General features: G+C 36.0%; 1 protein-coding gene across 1 annotated transcript in view; it reads left to right on the top strand.

Moving 5' to 3' along the window:
• UBR1 (ubiquitin protein ligase E3 component n-recognin 1) overlaps positions 1–18,682 on the top strand; it is a 162,977-nt gene that overhangs the window by 22,993 nt on the left and 121,302 nt on the right. Inside the window, exons 2-4 of the mRNA XM_004010489.6 lie at positions 417–673; positions 2,809–2,887; positions 15,828–15,938. Coding sequence (XP_004010538.1) covers positions 417–673; positions 2,809–2,887; positions 15,828–15,938 — 447 coding nt within the window. The remainder of the gene's footprint in view (positions 1–416; positions 674–2,808; positions 2,888–15,827; positions 15,939–18,682) is intronic.

The following is an 18,682-nucleotide window of genomic DNA, read 5'->3' as shown; positions in this document are numbered from 1 at the left end:
CCAGAGTATCAAAGCCTCAGCATCAGTCTTTCTAATGAATATTCAGGGTTGATTTCCTTTAGGATTGACTGGTTTGATCTCCTTGCTGTCCAGGGGACTCTCAAGAGTCTTTTCCAGCACTAAAGCTCCTTTTGTATTGGGCTTCCCTGGTGGCTCAGAGGTTAAAGCGTCGGCCTTCAATGCAGGAGACCCGGGTTTCGATCCCTGGGTCAGGAAGATCCTCTGGAGAAGGAAATGGCAATCCACTCTAGTATTCTTGCCATTTGTATTGGTGAAGGGTAAAATAAGAATATACTGTAAATCACTTTCTCTGAAACTACAGAATTATGCCATTATCTGTGCCATTACTTGTGCTCCTAGATCTTTAAGAAGGAACTTATAAGAAAGTTTAATTTTTGTTTTGTTTTGTTTTTCAGTGGTGGGATCAGCAGATTGATTTTTATACTACTTTCTTGAACTATTTGGCACAAGTGGTGCCTGAAATTTATTTTGCTGAAATGGACCCAGATTTGGAAAAGCAGGAGGAGAGCATACAGAGGTCAATATTCACTCCACTGGAATGGTACTTATTTGGAGAAGATCCAGATATTTGCTTAGAGAAACTGAAGCACAGTGGAGCGTTTCAACTTTGTGGGAAGGTTTTCAAAAGTGGAGAGACAACATATTCTTGTAGGTAAGATTTAGAAATGTACAGGATTGGTTGTAATTACACCTTGATATTCTGTGCCTATTTTATGATATACCTTTCTTGGTATATTGCTAGTTGTATTTAATTCTTCTTAATTAACTTCCTATTATTATGCATTTATTTATAAGTTTGTTTTTGCTAGTACAGCTTATTTTTGAATATATGACTTACACAATTCTCTCATTTTTCTTCTTGTTCTCTGAAAGTATATAAGTGATTGATTTTTGCCTTGTTTATAATGTAGTCCATACACCCTTATCTGAAACTCTTGGTGCCACATGTATTTCAGAATTCTGAATACTTCCCCAGTAGAGTTAGGGCAGGATCCTACAATCAAACACAGCATTTCTATAAGAAACCTATGACTGTTCACAGCAAGTGGTATAAATAAAGTCTATAGTCCCTTGTCATTTCAAGTTGTTTTTTTGCCACCAAGTGACATTTGGTATCAAAGAACCTGTTGGAGCATTTGTAACTTAATTGGATAGAAGAGGTCAGTGGTAGGGAAACTGGAAATGGCTTTAGGTTTTTTGCCTTTTGGGAAAGGACTTAAGCAGCATGGTAACACAGAGAACTTTTTTATTCTCTACTCTTGCCTGAAACTTTTTAACTTTTAGATCTTAATTGCACTTTTAGGGGTTGTTTTTTTTTTCTTTTATTAGAAGTTGTTTAGGTTAGGAATGTGACTCTTTAGATTTTATAAATACAGAGAATTACTTTTTGCTTCACTGTAATTCTAGATTTGACTGATTTGTGTTCAGCTGGTAAAGAATCACCTGCAATGTGGGAGACCTGGGGTCGATCCCTGGGTTGGGAAGATCCCCTGGAATATGGCATGACAACCCCCTCCAATATTCTTGCCTGGAGAATCCCCATGGACAGGGAGCCTAGCAGTCCATGGGGTCACAAAGAGTCAGACACAACTGAGTGACTAAGCACACACAGCAGTTGTTTAGAACATACTACATTTCTTTATTCTCTTTTTTTCTTGGGGAAAATTCACCTTTTGTATTTTGTATACCATTTTGCTATATAGCAGTTTCATTTATCTTGTTAAGTACTTTAGTGGAAGCCCGGTCAGTTTCAACTAAAGCATAGTAGAAGACATTTGTAGACCTCATTTCTCCAAAAGGGTCCCAGAGGCATTTTTAATTGTCACAGCTAGGGGAATGGTACTAACATCTAGTGGATAGAGGCCGGGTTGCTGCTTAACCATCCTGTGGTACACAGGACAGTCTCCTGTATCACCAGCAAATAATTATTCAGTTTAAAATGTCAGTACTGCTGAGATTTGGAAATCCTGCTGTGAGTAGGTTAGTAGAACATATATATTTTAGAAACTGCTATTAGTCAGTCTTTACTTATTAACATTTAAAAGTTCAGTTTTAACATTGTGCAATTCCATCGCTTCAAATTTTCTAAATAAATATTCTAAAAATCAATTTTGCACTTTCCACTTGTTTATATTATTGTCAATGTTTCCCTGAAAGTATTAAATAAAATTTTACATTTTAAAAGTTTTTATTAAGGAAAATATTAAGAATTTAATTTAAATTTAAATTTAATTTAATTTATTCAGTAAATATTCATTGAATATTTAACATGTGCCAGGCACTGCTCTACATGCTTGGGACATATTATACAAAATAAATTAAAATCCTTTCCCTTATGTTGCTTACATTCTAAGGAATTTTGTCTTTAACCAAGCCTCATTTACCAGTGAACAATCAGTGCCTGTAAAATACATTTGTAACTGTAATAGGATAAGATGATGCAGAAAATGAAGAAAAACTGATGAGTTTTTCAGAAAACTAATTTTGGCGTACGTGCTGCCAAATCATGCACCAGAAAACTAATTTTGAAGTGGAATTTAATAGTAGTAGTTTGAAACCAGGTGAAAGGTAATGAGGATAATTTAGGAAACAAAACCAAACATCCAACCATATACATTCAAATATGGCCAGAAAGAGGCCAACATTATTTGGAATTCAGTTTTTAAAGCATTTTCATAAATAGTTTGTGTATCATATAGGAAATTGATTCACATTATATCATTGTTATACTTTGAGTATCAATGGGAATCATCTAAATTTTGGCACCTGATTTTTAATCTTTTGCAGGGACTGTGCAATTGATCCAACATGTGTACTCTGTATGGACTGCTTCCAGAATAGTGTTCATAAAAATCATCGTTATAAGGTATGGAAATAAATGCATAAAATTTCTTGATTGGCAGGAAACTGATGGCCAGCTAATCCAAATTCCTGATGAGTACTTGAGTTTCTGCTGTAACACATCTGATATGTGAACCTTTAGCTCTGCTTAAACATATGTGATGGAGCATCTGCTACCTCAAGAGACAGCCCCTTACAATTTTTTTTTTAAGTACATCACTTTTATACAAAAGATTGTAGAAAGCATATTAACAGCTTAAACAATAACTATAAAGTGTTCACCTTTCTAACCACCCCTTAGATCAAGAAATGAGACATTGCCAGCTCTCAGGGGCCTCCTTCTGGATCACCATCCTTCTCTCCCACTTTACGATATAACCTCTCGTCTGTGTTTTGTGATAACAGTTTCCTTCATTTTCCTTTTAGCTTATCACTCAAATCATATTGAATAGTTCCATCTGTTTTTGAATTCTGTATAGATGGAGTCATTCTGTACGTTTCTCTTGTTGAGTAGCTTTCACTCAGCATTATGTGTATGTGTATGTGTGTGTGTGTGCATATTTATATATGTATATGTTTTGTCCATTTACCTTGTAGTGTTTGATAACCCGCATTGTTTTTATTCATTGTACTGTATATGGATATTTAAATTGTTTCCAATTTTGGACTATTACTGTATAAAACAATTTTTCTGTGAATATTCTTATTTGTGTATTTTGGTACCCATGTACAGGAGTTTGTCCAGGGTATATATCTGGAATAAAATTGCTGAGTTCTAGAGTATATCTTAAGTCATAGTGGATAATGTCAGACTGTTTTCCAAAGTGGTTATACCAGTTTGTAAGTTCTTCAGCAGTATATGGGAGTCCCTATGGCTCCACATTCTTGCAAGATTTGATGTTGCCAACTTTTTAAGTTTTAGCCAATCTGGTAGGTATAGAATAGTATTATATTGTGGTCGTAGTGAGGTTGCCAAGCTTTGGGATTCTGTGGGCCAGTACAATTTCAGAAGACTTTGGGTAAGACACAGGGTTTTCAAATTTTTATTTGGCTAAATAAGTTCAATTTTAACTTTAAAAAGAGCGCATGAACAGCAACCAAAAAATTCTTACCATCTCCTATAGTTTTATGAAGAAAAGGAAAATTTAATTCCAAGGAAGTAGGATAATCTCAGGCTAAAAAGCAGGTCTTTAAATTGCATACACGTACCTCTGTGGAAGAGCTCATCACATTCCTTCCTTTTCTGATTTTTTCTGCTGACTGGTAAAACTTGTCTATTAAATTTAGGAACCTCTTCACTAAGCTATCTTTCAGTATTGAAAGCTTACAGTCCACATTGCACCACGAAGCACTCTTTTGTGAAACATCCTTAAGTTTATCATCTTTAGGTATTTGCAAAGCTCTCCTTATAGAAGATGCATGTACAGCTTACTCAGGAATCTTTGTGTTATTAGGAGGATGGACTATTGTGTAACTAATAAAAAATTATATTTATAAGCTTTAAAATATACTATCCTTCAAAAGTGTGTGTAAAGAACAGAAGACTTTTGGTCGGGGAATAAGTGATAGAATCTCTCTGAAATACCTGCTAGATGTAGTGAAATTTTTAAAGAAAAGCAGTGGAATGACTAATAAATACAATTCAGGTAATAATAACCTCTATGTCAAATGGAGGATCACACAGGGAACTTGGCAACAGTATTAATATTTTCCTGGGTTAAATGCTGAATCAGTGGTGTTCACTTCATTATTCTGCTTTGTAACTCACCTACATATTGTGTATATTCTTTTTAAATAAAACACAATAAAAGAAAAAAATGAAGCCATTAAAAAAAAAGATTAGAAGAAATAAGAAGGAATATGTTTTGCTGCAGAGAAGGGGAAGAAGAGGGTAATGATGGGGATGCAGACCCAAGATCTGATACTGTGTAAAGAAAGTATCAAGAAAAACCTTTAGGCACAGAATAGTGCAGAACAACTTTTGCTGTCCCCAGTACTGTGGAGGGAGTGGGGCTGTTTCACAGAGGTGGTTTGGGGTCTCTGTCCAGACCTGCTCAGCCATGTTGAAGATTCATTTCAAATCACGCTAATGGCTTCCTTATGGAGTACTCAGTGTTCCCCAAAGTACATCTTTCATAGCAGTCTTAAAGTTCACAGCAGAAGAATTTAAAGTTCCTGTAGAGATCTATGCAGTATTACCTGTGATGGAGTAGGAATAAATCCTGGACTGCTGCAAATTTTTTTCTGAAGTATGGTTCAGAACTGTGAATTAGGAAGTTCCTTGGTGGTCTACTGGTTAGGATTCAGCCCTTTCACTGCCGTGACCTGGGTTCAATCCCTGGTTGGGGACCTGAGATCCTACAAGCCATGAAGTGTACCCCATACCTCCCCCTGCCCCCACAAAAAAAGAACTGCAAATTATTCCTAGAGAACGTGTTGGAAGTTCTGCTACTTGAAACATGTGATTACCTTTCAGAATAAATATTGGTATTGTTGTAAAATTGAAATCAGGCATTTAAAATACTGTGAAAACACCAGTAGTTGATGAAATAATGAAAGGTGACTCTCCATCCCTTATTCACACTCTTCACACACTGTGAAGAGGGAAGGCTTCTGCATTGAGTGTGTTATCACCATAGAAGATCATAGTCTTTCATTGCTACCTCACAACATACATAGGTAATTCATTTGGGGTAAATAGATTATCCAACTGTGTTTTATAACTCTTTCTGAGAAAATCTGGGAAGTTAAAATTTACTGAATTTTCCTATTTGTCTTTGGGTTAAAAATTTTAAAGGATTGTGGATCAGACATGGCAGTTTGCTTGATAGTATCTAACCTGCAGGCACAAAAATAGTTGAAAAAAAAAGTGAAGTTGCTCAGTCATGTCCGACTCTTGCTTGGCAACCCCATGGACTATAGCTTGCCAGGCTCCTCCATCCATGAGATTTTCCAGGCAAGAATACTGGAGTGGGTTGCCATTTCCTTCTCTAGGGGATCTTCCCAACCCAGAGATCAAACCCTGGTCTCCAGCACTGCAGACAGACTCTACTATCTGAGCTACCAGGGAAGCCCCCCCAAAATGTGTTCATGTATTCATATAAATTTTAATTTAATATCAAAGAACCCCATATTGAGTTTTTGATCTATCTCTTTTGTGTAAAATTGCTCTCCCACACCAAAGACTTTTTGCTATGATCTTGCAGAATCTAAGATGAGAATTGAAAATAAAGTAGAAGCATAAAAACAAACACAAACTTTTTGAGAACAGAGATAAAAATTTGAGCTTGATCTACTGTGTGTAATGTGTGCCTTCTTTGTGATATCCAGCTTTTCAGTAGTTTATCCCTTAAAAATAAAAACTACAGTAAAGGAACTTTCCTGGTGGTACAGTAGATAAGAATCTGGCTGCCAACACAGGTAATGTGGTTTTGATCCCTGGTCCAGGAAGATTCCATATGCTGTGGTGCAAATAAGCCTCCACACTGCAGCTACTGAGCCCATGTGCTGCAACTACTGAGCCCGTGCACTTAGAGCTTGTGCTCCGCAGCAACAAGCAGCTGCAGTGAGAAAGCCCATGCTGCGCAACTGGAGAGCTGCTGCTGCTGAGTCACTTCAGTCGGGTCTGACTCTGTGCGACCCCATAGACGGCAGCCCACCAGGCTCTACTGTCCCTGGGGTTCCCCAGGCAAGAACACTGGAGTGGGTCGCCATTTCCTTCTCCAGTGCATGAAAGTGAAAAGTGAAAGTGAAGTCGCTCAGTCGTGGCCAGCTCTGTGCGACCCCATGGACTGCAGCCCACCAGGCTCCTCCATCCATGGGATTTTCCAGGCAAGAGTACTGGAGTGGGGTGCCATTGCCTTCTCCAACTGGAGAGTAGTCCCCGCTTATTACCACATAGAAAGCCTAAGTGCAGCAACAAAGACCCAGCATAACTAAAAATAAATTAATTTAAAAAACACAGTAAGATAAATAAGGTCTGAGAATCTAAGGTATTTAACATGATGACTGTAGTTGATAACACTGTTATTCTATAATTGGAATTTGTTTAGAGAGTAGCACGTAAACATTCTCAGATACATACAAAAAGGTAAATATGAAAAACAGAATATACTGAAACACATTCTTTAAAAAAATTTTTCAGTAAACTTTGTGTTTTTATCCTCAAAATAAAAACACCGACTATTAAAGATTATTACTATTTTTTTCTTTTTTGGCCACTCCATGCAGCATGTGGGATCTTAGTTGTCTGACCTGTACCCCCTGCACTAGAAGCTCAGAGTCTTGACCACTGGACCACCATGGAAGTCCTTCAACATACATTTGTTGAAATCAAGTGTTAGGATCAAAAGGGCAGATCATAGGAAGTATTAGGATCATAGGCAGGCCTGATATCTAAGATTTAATTATAGAAGTAACAATCAGGGTCTATCTTAAGATCAGTTCTACGTAATGAGAATTTATATATTGTCTTCGAAATGCAACAGCATTAAAAAAATTATTTACTTAGGCAATGCAATAAAACTTATTTTTTCAAAATTCAAATAATACAGAAGAATACAAATATTATTGTTGCCTTTCTGTCCCATCATACTTTCTTTGTTAAACTAAACACGATTTAGTACACATCCCTACAGATCTTTATTTAAGTATTTATAAACATATATATGTTTAGGAGGTGTGTGTGTGTGTGTGTGTGTGTGTGTGTGTGTGTGTATAAATGGGATCCTACTATGTACTCTGTTTTGCAACTTTTTTTTTTGCCACATTCTGCAGCTTGCAGGATCTCAGTTCCCTGATCAAGGACTGAACCCAGGCCATGGCAGTGAAAGCCCAGAATCCTAACCACTAGGCAAACAGGGAATTCCCTGCAACTTGTTTTTAATTTAATGTATCATGGAGATAGTTCTGTGTTGTTACATATAATAACTCTTTTTTTTTTTTTAGAGATAATCCACATCTTTATTGAGAGACAGTTCACATTTAAAAAGTATAATTCACATTTAAAAAGTATAATTCACATTTAAAAAGTACAATTCAGTGTTTTTTTAGTAGATTCACAGAGTAGCACAATCATCACTATAATAAATTTTGGAACATTTTTATCACCCACAAAAGAAACCTCATAACCCTTTTTACAAACCCAACTCTTCCTGCAGCCTGAGACAACCATTAATCTACTTTCTGTCACTACAGATTTGCCTTTTCTGGACAATTCATGTAAATGGCGTCATACAACATGTGGTCCTATGTAATTGGCTTAGCATGATGTTTCACTTTCACTTAGCATGATGTTTCACTGATTATCCAGGTTGTAGCATGTATCTGTGTTTATTCCTTTTTATTTTCAAATAATATGCCACTGTATGGCTATACCACATTTTATTTATGCATGCATCAGCTGATGGACATTTGGGTTGTTTCTGTTTTGGGGTGATTATGAATAGTGCTATGATGAACATTGTAGCCCCCAAGCAATCACTGATCTGGTTCCTGTCACTGTAGTTTGGTATTCCCTTTTCTAGAACTTTATGTAATGAAATCATATAGTACATATGCTTTTGTGTCTGGCTTTTTTCACTGAGTGTATTGTTTTTATGATTCACTCATATTACTGTGAAGTGAAGTTGCTCAGTTGTGTCAGACTCTTTGCGACCCGTGGACTGTAGCCCACCAAGCTCCTCTGTCCATGGAATTCTCCAAGCAAGAATACTGGAGTGGGTTGCCATTACCTGTTATTTAATTGCTAGTAGCTCACACACTTTTTTGCTGAATAGCATTCTATTGTGTAGATACATTCCCCAAATTTTAAATTCTCATGAAATCTAATTTACCAATTTTTTTTTACCAAGTTTATACTTAAAAAAAAAAAAAACTGAAGCCTATTATACAGAGTGAAGTAAGCCAGAAAGAAAAACACCAATACAGTATACTAATGCATAAATATGGAATTTAGAAAGATGGTAACGATAACCCTGTATAAGAGACATCAAAAGAGACCCAGATGTATAGAACAGTCTTTTGGACTCTGTGGGAGAGGGCGAGGGTGGGATGATTTGGGAGAATAACATTGAAACATGTATAATATCATATGTGAAACAAATCGCCTGTCTAGGTTCGATGCATGATACAGGATGCTCGGGGATGGTACACTGGGATGACCCAGATGGATGGTATGGGGAAGGATGTGGGAGGGGGGTTCAGGATGGGGAACACGTGTACACCCGTGGTGGATTCATGTTGATGTATGGCAAAACCAATACAATATTGTAAAGTAATTAGCCTCCAATTAAAATAAATAAATTTATATTTTTTTTTAAAAAGAAAGCTTGACAATTTGATCTGTATTTAGAACTGGGCATTCTAATGCCTGGACAGAGACTGTCATGACCATGAGAACTTTTATTATCTAAGGGTCATGTGTATGCCCAAGATTTCTTGGAACAGAGAGGAAAGATTCCCCAATGAATAAAATTTAAAGGCACATTGTGAATCAGATCCATACAATAACTCTTGCCTTGCTTAACTGCTACATGTATTCCTTTGTGGGAGTATGTCATTATATACTTAAACCATCCCTTTTTCCCTAGATAATTACATTGCTTCCAGTTTTATAGGAATCAACCAATAATGCAACATATACATATACCTTTGTTATACACCAATGTATATATTCAAGAGTGCTTGAGACTAGATTCTTAGAAGTGTTTTCTGGCTTTTGTGTGCATAAATTTTGATAGATTTTTCCAGATTTTTTCTGAATTGCTATGTCAGTTTATAGTCACATTAAAAAGCTATGAGAATGGTCTTTCTCTATATCTGTCCCCAAGTTTATTTAATCAGTCTTTTTACTTTTTGCCAATCCATTAGTAGTCAAATTATCTGATTATTTTAATTTGCGCTTCTATTACTAGTATTACAAACATCTTTTCATCTTTTAATTATATGTTTAATTTCTTCTGTGTAATGCCTATTTCTGTCCTTTACTTATTTTTCTGTTGCTTTTTTCTTACTGCTATGTTATATACTTAACAAATATTATCTTAATATGATTGTCTTTAATAATTTTTCATTTTAAGTTAGATTTTTAAAGATATAATTGATATACAATAAAATCTACCTTTCTAAGTGTACAGTTCCATGAGTTTTCATAGATACATACAGTTCGGTAACCACCACAGTGTGAAAGTGTTAGTTGCTCCATTGTGTCCGACTCTTTGTGACCCCATGGATTGTAGCCTGCCAGGCTCCTCTGTCCATGGAATTCTCCAGGAAAGAATACTGGAGTGGGTAGCCATTTCCTTCCCCAGAGGATCTTCCCAATCCAGGGATCGAAACCAGGTCTCCTGCACCACAGGCAGATACTTTACCATCTGAGCAACCAGGAAAGCCTACAATGCTATTAAAGTTCAGCACTCAGTATGTCAGCAAATTTGGAAAACTCAGCAGTGGCCACAGGACTAGAAAAGGTCAGTTTTCATCACAATCCCAAAGAAGGCCAATGCCAAAGAATGTTCAAACTACTGCATAATTGCACTCATTTCACATGCTAGCAAGGTAATGCTCAAAATCCTTCAATCTAGGCTTCAACAGTACGTGGACCTATAATTTACAGATGTACAATCTGGATTTAGAAAAGGCAATGGACAGACAGATCAAATTGCCAACATCTGTTGGATCACAGAAAAAGCAAGGGAATAACAGAAAAACATCTGCTTCATTGACTACGCTAAAACCTTTGACTGCGTAGATTACAACAAACTGGAAAATTCTTAAAGAGATGGGAATACCAGACTACCTTACCTGCCTCCTGAGAAACCTGTATAGAGCTCAAGAAGCAACAGTTAGAACCGGACATGGAACAATTGATTGGTTCAAAATTGGGAAAGGAGTATGTCAAGGCTGTATATTGTCACCCAGCTTATTTAATATATGTAGAGTATGTCATGCAAAATGAAGGGCTGAATAAATCACAAACTGGAATCAAATTGCAGGGAGAAATATCAGTAACCTCAGATGTGCAGATGATACCACTCTAAATGGCAGAAAGTGAAAAGGAACTAAAGAGCCTCTTGATGAGGGTGAAAGAGAAGAGTGAAAAAACTGGCTTAAAGCTTAGCATTCAAAAAACTAAGAATCATGGCATCTGGTCCCATCACTTCATGGCAAATAGATGGGAAAAAAGTGGAAACTGTCAGATTTTATGTTCTTGGGCTTCAAAGTCACTGTGGACTGTGACTGTAGCCATGAAATTAAAAGACGCTTGGCTCCTTGGAAGAAAAGCTATGACAAACCTAGACAGTGTATTAAAAAAGCAGAGACATCACTTTGCTGACAAAGGTCCAGTCCATATAGTGAAAGCTATGGTTTTTCCAGTAGTCATGTATGGATGTGAGAGTTGGACTGTGAAGAAGGCTGAGCGCTGATGAATTGATGCTTTTGAACTGTGGTGCTGAAAAAGACTCTTGAGAGTCCCTTGGACAGCAGGAAGGTCAAACCAGCCAATCCTAAAAGAATCCAACCCTGAATATTTGTTGGAAGGAGTGATGCTGAAGCTCCAATACTTTGGCCACTTGATACAAAGAACTGACCCATTAGAAAAGACCCTGATGCTGGAAAAGACTGAGGGCAGGAGAAGAAGGGGGCAACAGAGGATGAGATGGTTGGAGGGCATCACTGATTCAACAGACATCAACTTGGGTGAACTCTGGGAGATAGTGAAAGACAGGGAAGTCTGGCATGCTCACGCAGTCCATGGAGTTGCAGAGTTGGACACGACTTAGTGACTGAACAACAACAAACCCCCACAATAATAAAGATATATCATTTCCGAAAGTTCTCTAGTGCCGTTTTGCAGGCAGTCCTCTTGCTCACATACCCCTAGGTCCTGGCATTCACTGATCTGTTTTCTGTCCCTATAGTTTTGGCCTTTCAGAATGTCGTATAAGTGAAATCATATTCTGTGTAGTGTTTGCTGTCTGTTTATTTTCACTTAGTGTAATGCCTTTGAGCGCCTCTCATGTATCAGCAATTTGTTCCTTTTTATTGCCTGGTAGTATGCCATTGTGTGGAAATGCCACAATATAGTACCTGTTCATCATTTGATGAATACTTGACTTATTTCTAGCTTTTAAATAAAGCTACCGTGAACATTCAAATGCAAGTCTATGTATGGGCATTTGTTTTCATTGCTCTTGATAACCTCAGAATGATATTGCTGGATCATAAATTAAGTGTATGAAATCTATATTCTGTCTTTTAAACTTGATTTATGCTGTCATTTGCCTTAATGACATTTTAATTTATATGTAGTTATATTTGCCAGAATTTTTTTTAATGCTTCTGTAGTTTATGTCTTGCTTCCATGGCATTCCCTATACTAAAGTTTATACATTTACTTTGATTTGAAACTATATTTTTAGTAATTATGTATGAGTTTAGCATTCCTCAGTATATAAAATTGATTTGTATATTCTAATTTCTTTTGTTACCTTTGTTCTAGTAGCAACATTTGTAGTAATAATTTTTATAGTGCCTTTAGTTCCTTTTTACTCCCTTACTTAACTTTTTATTGTCTAGTTTGTCAGTTTTAATGGTGTCTTTGCTGTCTTCCTATTACCTACTTAGTAGCTGATAATCTAATGCTTTCTCTTTCCCTTTTCCCATTGTTTTAGTTGTCTTTCTGATTGTGAGGTTGTATAAAGTTTACATTCTTCTATCCATGTATCTTTCAACACCTTTGGTTTGTCCTTTTTCAAAAAATTTATTTATTTATTATTGAAAGATAATTGCTTAACAGTATTGTGTTGATTTCTCCCAAACATCAGCATGGTTGATTCGTTCTTAGTTGTTTTTCAGTCGCTAAGTCATGTCCAGCTCTTTTTCAACCCCATGGACTGTAGCCTTCCAAGTTCCTCTGTCCATGGGATTTTCCAGGCAAGGATACTGGAGTGAGTTGCCATTCCCTTCTCCAGGGGATCTTCCTGACCCAGGGATTGAACCCATGTCTCATGCATTGCAGGAGGATTCTTTCCCACTTAGGCAATGGGGAAGCCCTTTGATTTGTTCTTAGCACTACATATAATTACATACATAAAATATTTACCAACTATCCTTTCTCTGAAGTTTCCCCAGTCACTGCTTGGTCAGCTGAGGCTGATCCTCTAGGGTTCAGCAAATTACAGTTTGTGGGTCCAATGCAGTTCACCATCTATTTTTGTATATGGTCTGCAAGCTAAGTTTGATTTTTATTCTTTTTTTTTTTTTTCTTTTGGCCACACCACAAGCCACGTGGGATCTCAGTTCCCCAACCAAGGATTGATCCATGCCCCCTGAAGTGAAAGTGCAGAGTCTTAACTCTGGACTGCCAAGGAAGCCCCTAAGCTGGTTTTTATATTGTGAAAAAGAATAAGAAGAATAATCAGTTCTCAGTTCAGTCGCTCAGTTGTGTCCGACTCTTTGCGACCCCATAGACTGCGGCACGCCCGGCTTCCCTTTCCATCGCCAACTCCTGGAGCTTTCTCAAGCTTATGTCCATCAAGTTGGTGATGCCATCCAACCGTCTCATCCTCTGTCGTCCCCTCCTCCTGCCTTTAATCTTTCCCAGCGTCAGGGTCTTTTCCAATGAGTCAGTTCTTCACATCAGGTGGCCAAAGTATTGGAGTTTCAGCTTTAGCATCAGTCCTTCCAATGAGTATTCAGGACTGATTTCCTTTAGGATTGACTGGTTTGATCTCCTTGCAGTCTAAGGGACTCTCAATAATATTTCATGATAAATGCAAATTATATGAAATTTAAAATTTTAGTGCCTATGAATTCTCATTGGAACATAGCTATGTTTATTCATTTATTTATTGTCTGTGGCTGCTGCTTCACTGCAAAAGTAGAACTGAGTAATTCAAAAGAGATTCCATGGCCTGCAAAGCCTAAAATATTTACTGTCTGTTCCTTTATACAGAAAGTTTGCTGATCACTGCTCAGACATGAGCAGTGTCATATGGATATGGTGACCTCTGGAAGGTCATGTGTATACAGTGTTCCTTTAGTTCTGACATGTTTAAAATTGTATTTTTATAGCTTAGCTGTAGATAATACCCTTGGTTTACTGTTTCTTTCCTTGAAATGCTGCTCTGCTGTTGTCTTGTTTCATGTATTGTTATTGAGAAGTCTGGTGCCAGTCTAATTTTCTTGTGATTATGTTATTTCTTCTTTTTGCCCCAGACCTCAGGACTTTTATCTTTAAAGTCTAATAGTTTTAGGAGGTTATATTCTGGAGTTGATCGTACTTTTTTCTCAGTCACTCATGGCCCTTTTGCTGTGTAGATTAAGGCCATTTGTTTTCAGGAAGTTTTCTTAGATTGTTATCCCTGTTCCATTGTTTTGATTTTTCTTTGGTGACTCCAGTTAAGCTCATCTACCTTTCTTAGGCCTATCTTCTATTTCAACCATTTTTCCTCTGACCCTGTATTTCTTTGCTTCATCTTACTTTCATTCTCTTATTTCCCTGCTTTGTTTCAATGCTATTTACTTCTGATATATCATTTTCTTCTGTTTTTTCCCCTGAGTTCATTCAGGTCTCATTTATTTCTTCTTTTTTGTCCATTTCTGTTTTTAATTTTTGTGTTTGTGGTTAAAGGTGTCTTAATCTGATTAGGGGTTTTTAATGCTTGTTCGAGGATGGGTAATTCAGTTTAGAGCATTATATTTTCTTCCAGCTTCATAATTGAGTTTTGGCTCTTATTTACATTTGGGGGCTTTTTTTTTTTTTTGCAACAGTGTCATATGGATATGGTGTACTTTTTTCTACTTCATTTCATGAATAGTGTCACAAGTGCTCTCTTCTGTCAGTTTTACCCTCTTCTGTGTAATTTATTTTATAGATGATATTGATCATGGTGGTGAAGTGAGGGGAGGGTTTGGCATGTCTTGTTCCTCTCTTGTTTCTATAGGATTCTTAAGCTTGCTTTCTTCTTTCTTTTATTTACTGTCACATTCTATAAGGGGTTACCCCTTTTTTAAATGTATTTGATTTTCCTCCAAAAGGAATGCTTCTCGAGGGTGGCCATTCTGGTCCTGCTACTTTCAGTCTCTTTCCCTGTGAACCACCAAGCCCCAATCTGTGTTCGGTATTTGTTACTTAACATTGAGCTTTCTCTTCTGGGATGTGATTTTGTCTGTGCTTGATTTAAGTCCTTTATACCCCTCTGTTCTCTTTAATGGAGTCTCTTTAGCTTCCCTCTCCTATTGTCTGTATCCACATGCTTGAAGTGATAGGCAACAGAAACTCTGATAAAAGAAGTCATTTGAAGGTTGTGGTATTTGTTTTTTTGACTCCCAGTAATCCTGCAGAGATGGGTCATATGTGGCTTTATTTGTTCTCCTTGTTAGTTGTATGACTTGGAGAGGGGAGATTGGGGAAGATCAAATTCAGGTCATTGTCATCCTTCTCTATCTAAGCTACTGTGTTTTAGATAATTTTTTTTACAGGAACCCTCAAAGAAAAAAATGTTGTAATAAGTTTTAGTTGCTGAAGGATATTAATATAGATAAAAATATACATTTCTTAAGTACTTATGCTAGTATCATTGTAATGATTTAAAATCTGTTTAATCATAAAATCTACTCAAGCATTCTGGGTGTCATATAGATTTTTTTCTTTTTCTTTTCTTTTTTTGCACATGACACAATCTGTTTTAAAAACTGTTTAAAAACTGAGTAAATCTGTTTTAAAAACTGTTTAAAAACTGAGTATGTTTCAAAAATGTATCAATTTTGAAGGTCCATTTTTGTTGTGATTGAGTATTGAGAATTTTTTTGTTATCAAAATATTTTTAGATATTTATCTATAACATTTAAGGCAATCAAGGTTGAAATAGCAGGAAACAGGTATTATTTGAGTTCTCTTTATCATTCTTCTTTGCTTTGTAAATGTTTTGAAATTAAGACACACATTTTTCATTTGTCAGATGCATACTTCTACTGGAGGAGGATTTTGTGACTGTGGGGACACAGAAGCATGGAAAACTGGTCCTTTTTGTATAAGTCATGAACCTGGAAGAGCAGGTACCACAAAAGAGGTAAGAATATTACTATTTTTTAATTGCTATTTTAAGCTTGATGAAATTAAATAGAAATAAATGTTATTTGTATGGGTTAAGCTGAAGTCCATCGAGAATCCTGATTTTATGTTCTAATATTTAAATGTAAGGAGTTGTATTTGATTCTAGAGGATTTAAAGATTTGATAAATTGATAAAAGTTTGATTCCATATTTCTCTAAAGAAATGAATTTACACTGAAAAGATGAACTCAGAATACTTGTTTGTTAAGCAGTCAATTTGATAAGTAAGAATAAACAATATATTATCCTAAAAGAGTGAATGGAAGTAGTTATTATGAATATTGAATTAGAAAACAGTAGAACTGACACATAGATTCTGTAATTGCTATTCTTAAAGGAAAAAAAATCAACTAACATATTATCCACTATGCCTCCTAATCAAGAAAAAAACTATGAGTAAGCCCAGATAGCAACAATTAAAAAGAATGGGAAAATGACCATAGAACCACAGATACAGGAGGATTATAAAAGTGACTCTGTGCAAAGACAATTGAAAATAGATTCTTTTATCCAACAGTATAGTCATAATTTATTCAAAAACAGAAAAAACTTTAACAGTTAATAACCATTGAAGAAATTTTAAAAGTTGTTACAAGAAAGTACTTCCTAAAAAATACCATGCTCAAATAGTTTCACAGAAGAATCCTTTTTAAAACCTAAGGAATAAATAGTTTTTGTATTCTTTAAACTGTTCCTGATAACTCTATAACACTGAATATTCCTATAGGGTCTATATTTTGATCTCTTAAGTACCATTTTCCACTAAAAGAAACCAGGGCTTGTTGTAAAAATACCTGATTCCAGATATGAGTTAGGGAATAGGTGAAGTAGGCTGGTGAGGATGGATTTGTGTCAAAAGAACCTAAAACTCAATTTTAGGATACTTTTGGATACTTTCCCCCTAAGATGGAGAGTAAGGCATATTCTGCTTTGCCACAGTGAGTATCCATTTATTAGTGTAATGGACATTCCAGCTGTGGCAGTTAGACAAAAAAAAAAAAAAAGAAATAAAAAGCACCCCCAAAAAAAGAATAAATAAATAAATAAAAATAAAAAGCACCCAAATTGGAAAGGAAGAAGTAAAACTCTGTTTGCAGATGATGTGATTGTCTGTATAGAAAATCTGAGGGAATCCATTAAAACATTGTTAGAACTAATAAACAGGTTCAGCACAGTTGCAGGATATGAGATAACAAAAATTACTTGTATTTTATACATTAGTAATGAACAATCCAAAGATAAAATTAAGAAAAAAGAAGTACAGAGTTTATTTAATTTGAAAAGATACATGCACCCTTATGTTTATGCAGCATTATTTACAGTAGCCAAGATACTGAAGCAACCTAAGTGCTCATCAAGTTTACAAAACTAGCCTCCTTCTTCCTACCTCATGGGGTTCCAGTCTGTTTGTGGTTTTCCCGAGCCATATGGCCTCAGAACATTGAACTGAGTCCTGAACTAACCTGGTCTTCTTGGATTTCTTTGGATTTATAATTAGATTCAAAAAGAAATAGATCATTCAGGCTTGTTATGTCAGCAAATCTGTATACTCAGGAACAGATTCATGAGCTGAATGTGAGAGCATACTTAGAGCTAGCATATAACTAGTCAGTTGCCCCCCAAGAGTCCTCTGTGCTTCACCTTTGTTTTGTCTCTGCCTTGGTGAATGTGAAATCTGTACTCTGCCAGGTGTGTGGCATTGTGCCAGCCATAATAGGGATTTACCAAGGGTAATTAGACCTGGTCAATACCAATCAGCCTATAGTCCAGCATTTGGCATTATCTCTAAAAGTATGTTTAAGGGAAATTTCTTTCTAGTTCTGTAGTACATTTCTGGGTTTATTATTAAGGGTTTTTAAAAATCAACTTTGATTATCACTCTGTTGTTTCCTCTAATGGAGCTTCTTATTTTCTAAGCTATAAATGAGTTATTTTTTCTCTACTTACCAGAACTCTTCTGAAGAACTTAGCTTCTGATATAGTATGGAAGTAGTAAGTAGATTCTTCTAACTTTTCATTTCAGACTACTTTGATTAAGAATTGAAAGGAAATATTTCTAAAGCTAAAGAAGATAAGAAATAGGAACATAGTGGATTAATGTTGCTCTTAGTACCTTTGGCACTCTTTTTCTCTCTTTCTAGCAAAAGCTTCTGAGTAAAATCTCCAGAGAAAAGGTGACATATTGAAGAGATGGTAGAAATGAAAATAATAAAGCATTGGGGAGTGAGGAAGAATAGGTGCAGAAGAGTAAATGTGTAGATTAATGTTTTGGTCACCACAGAATAAAATACAGTTCATTAGTATGGTGTATAGCAGGTAGGTTAAAAAATTGAATATTAAAGCCTTCTACTGAATTTCTGTTGGATTTTTATGTGTGTGTGTATGTGTGTGTGTCTTATTAAAGAGCTACTATATTTGTTTTCCTGCTTACTGCTTTGTTTAAACAACGTAATGAGTTGTAATTTGCACACTATGTTAAAAAACTCACCCATTTAAAGAGTATACTTTAGTACTTTTTTAGCATGTAGTTTACTTTTTTTGGCCAAATAATATTCCTTTGTATGGATAATGCATCATTTTATTTATCCATTCATCAGTCTATGGAAATCTAGGTTGTTTCCACTTTTTGGCTATTATGAGTAATGCTGCTATGAGCATTTGTGTACAAGTTTTTTGTGTGTATATATGTTTTCATTTTTCT

The sequence above is a fragment of the Ovis aries genome, chromosome 7 (assembly GCF_016772045.2).
Source record: "Ovis aries strain OAR_USU_Benz2616 breed Rambouillet chromosome 7, ARS-UI_Ramb_v3.0, whole genome shotgun sequence".
NCBI classification, from domain to species: Eukaryota; Metazoa; Chordata; class Mammalia; order Artiodactyla; family Bovidae; genus Ovis; species Ovis aries.
This window is presented reverse-complemented; position numbering and strand designations above follow the sequence as displayed.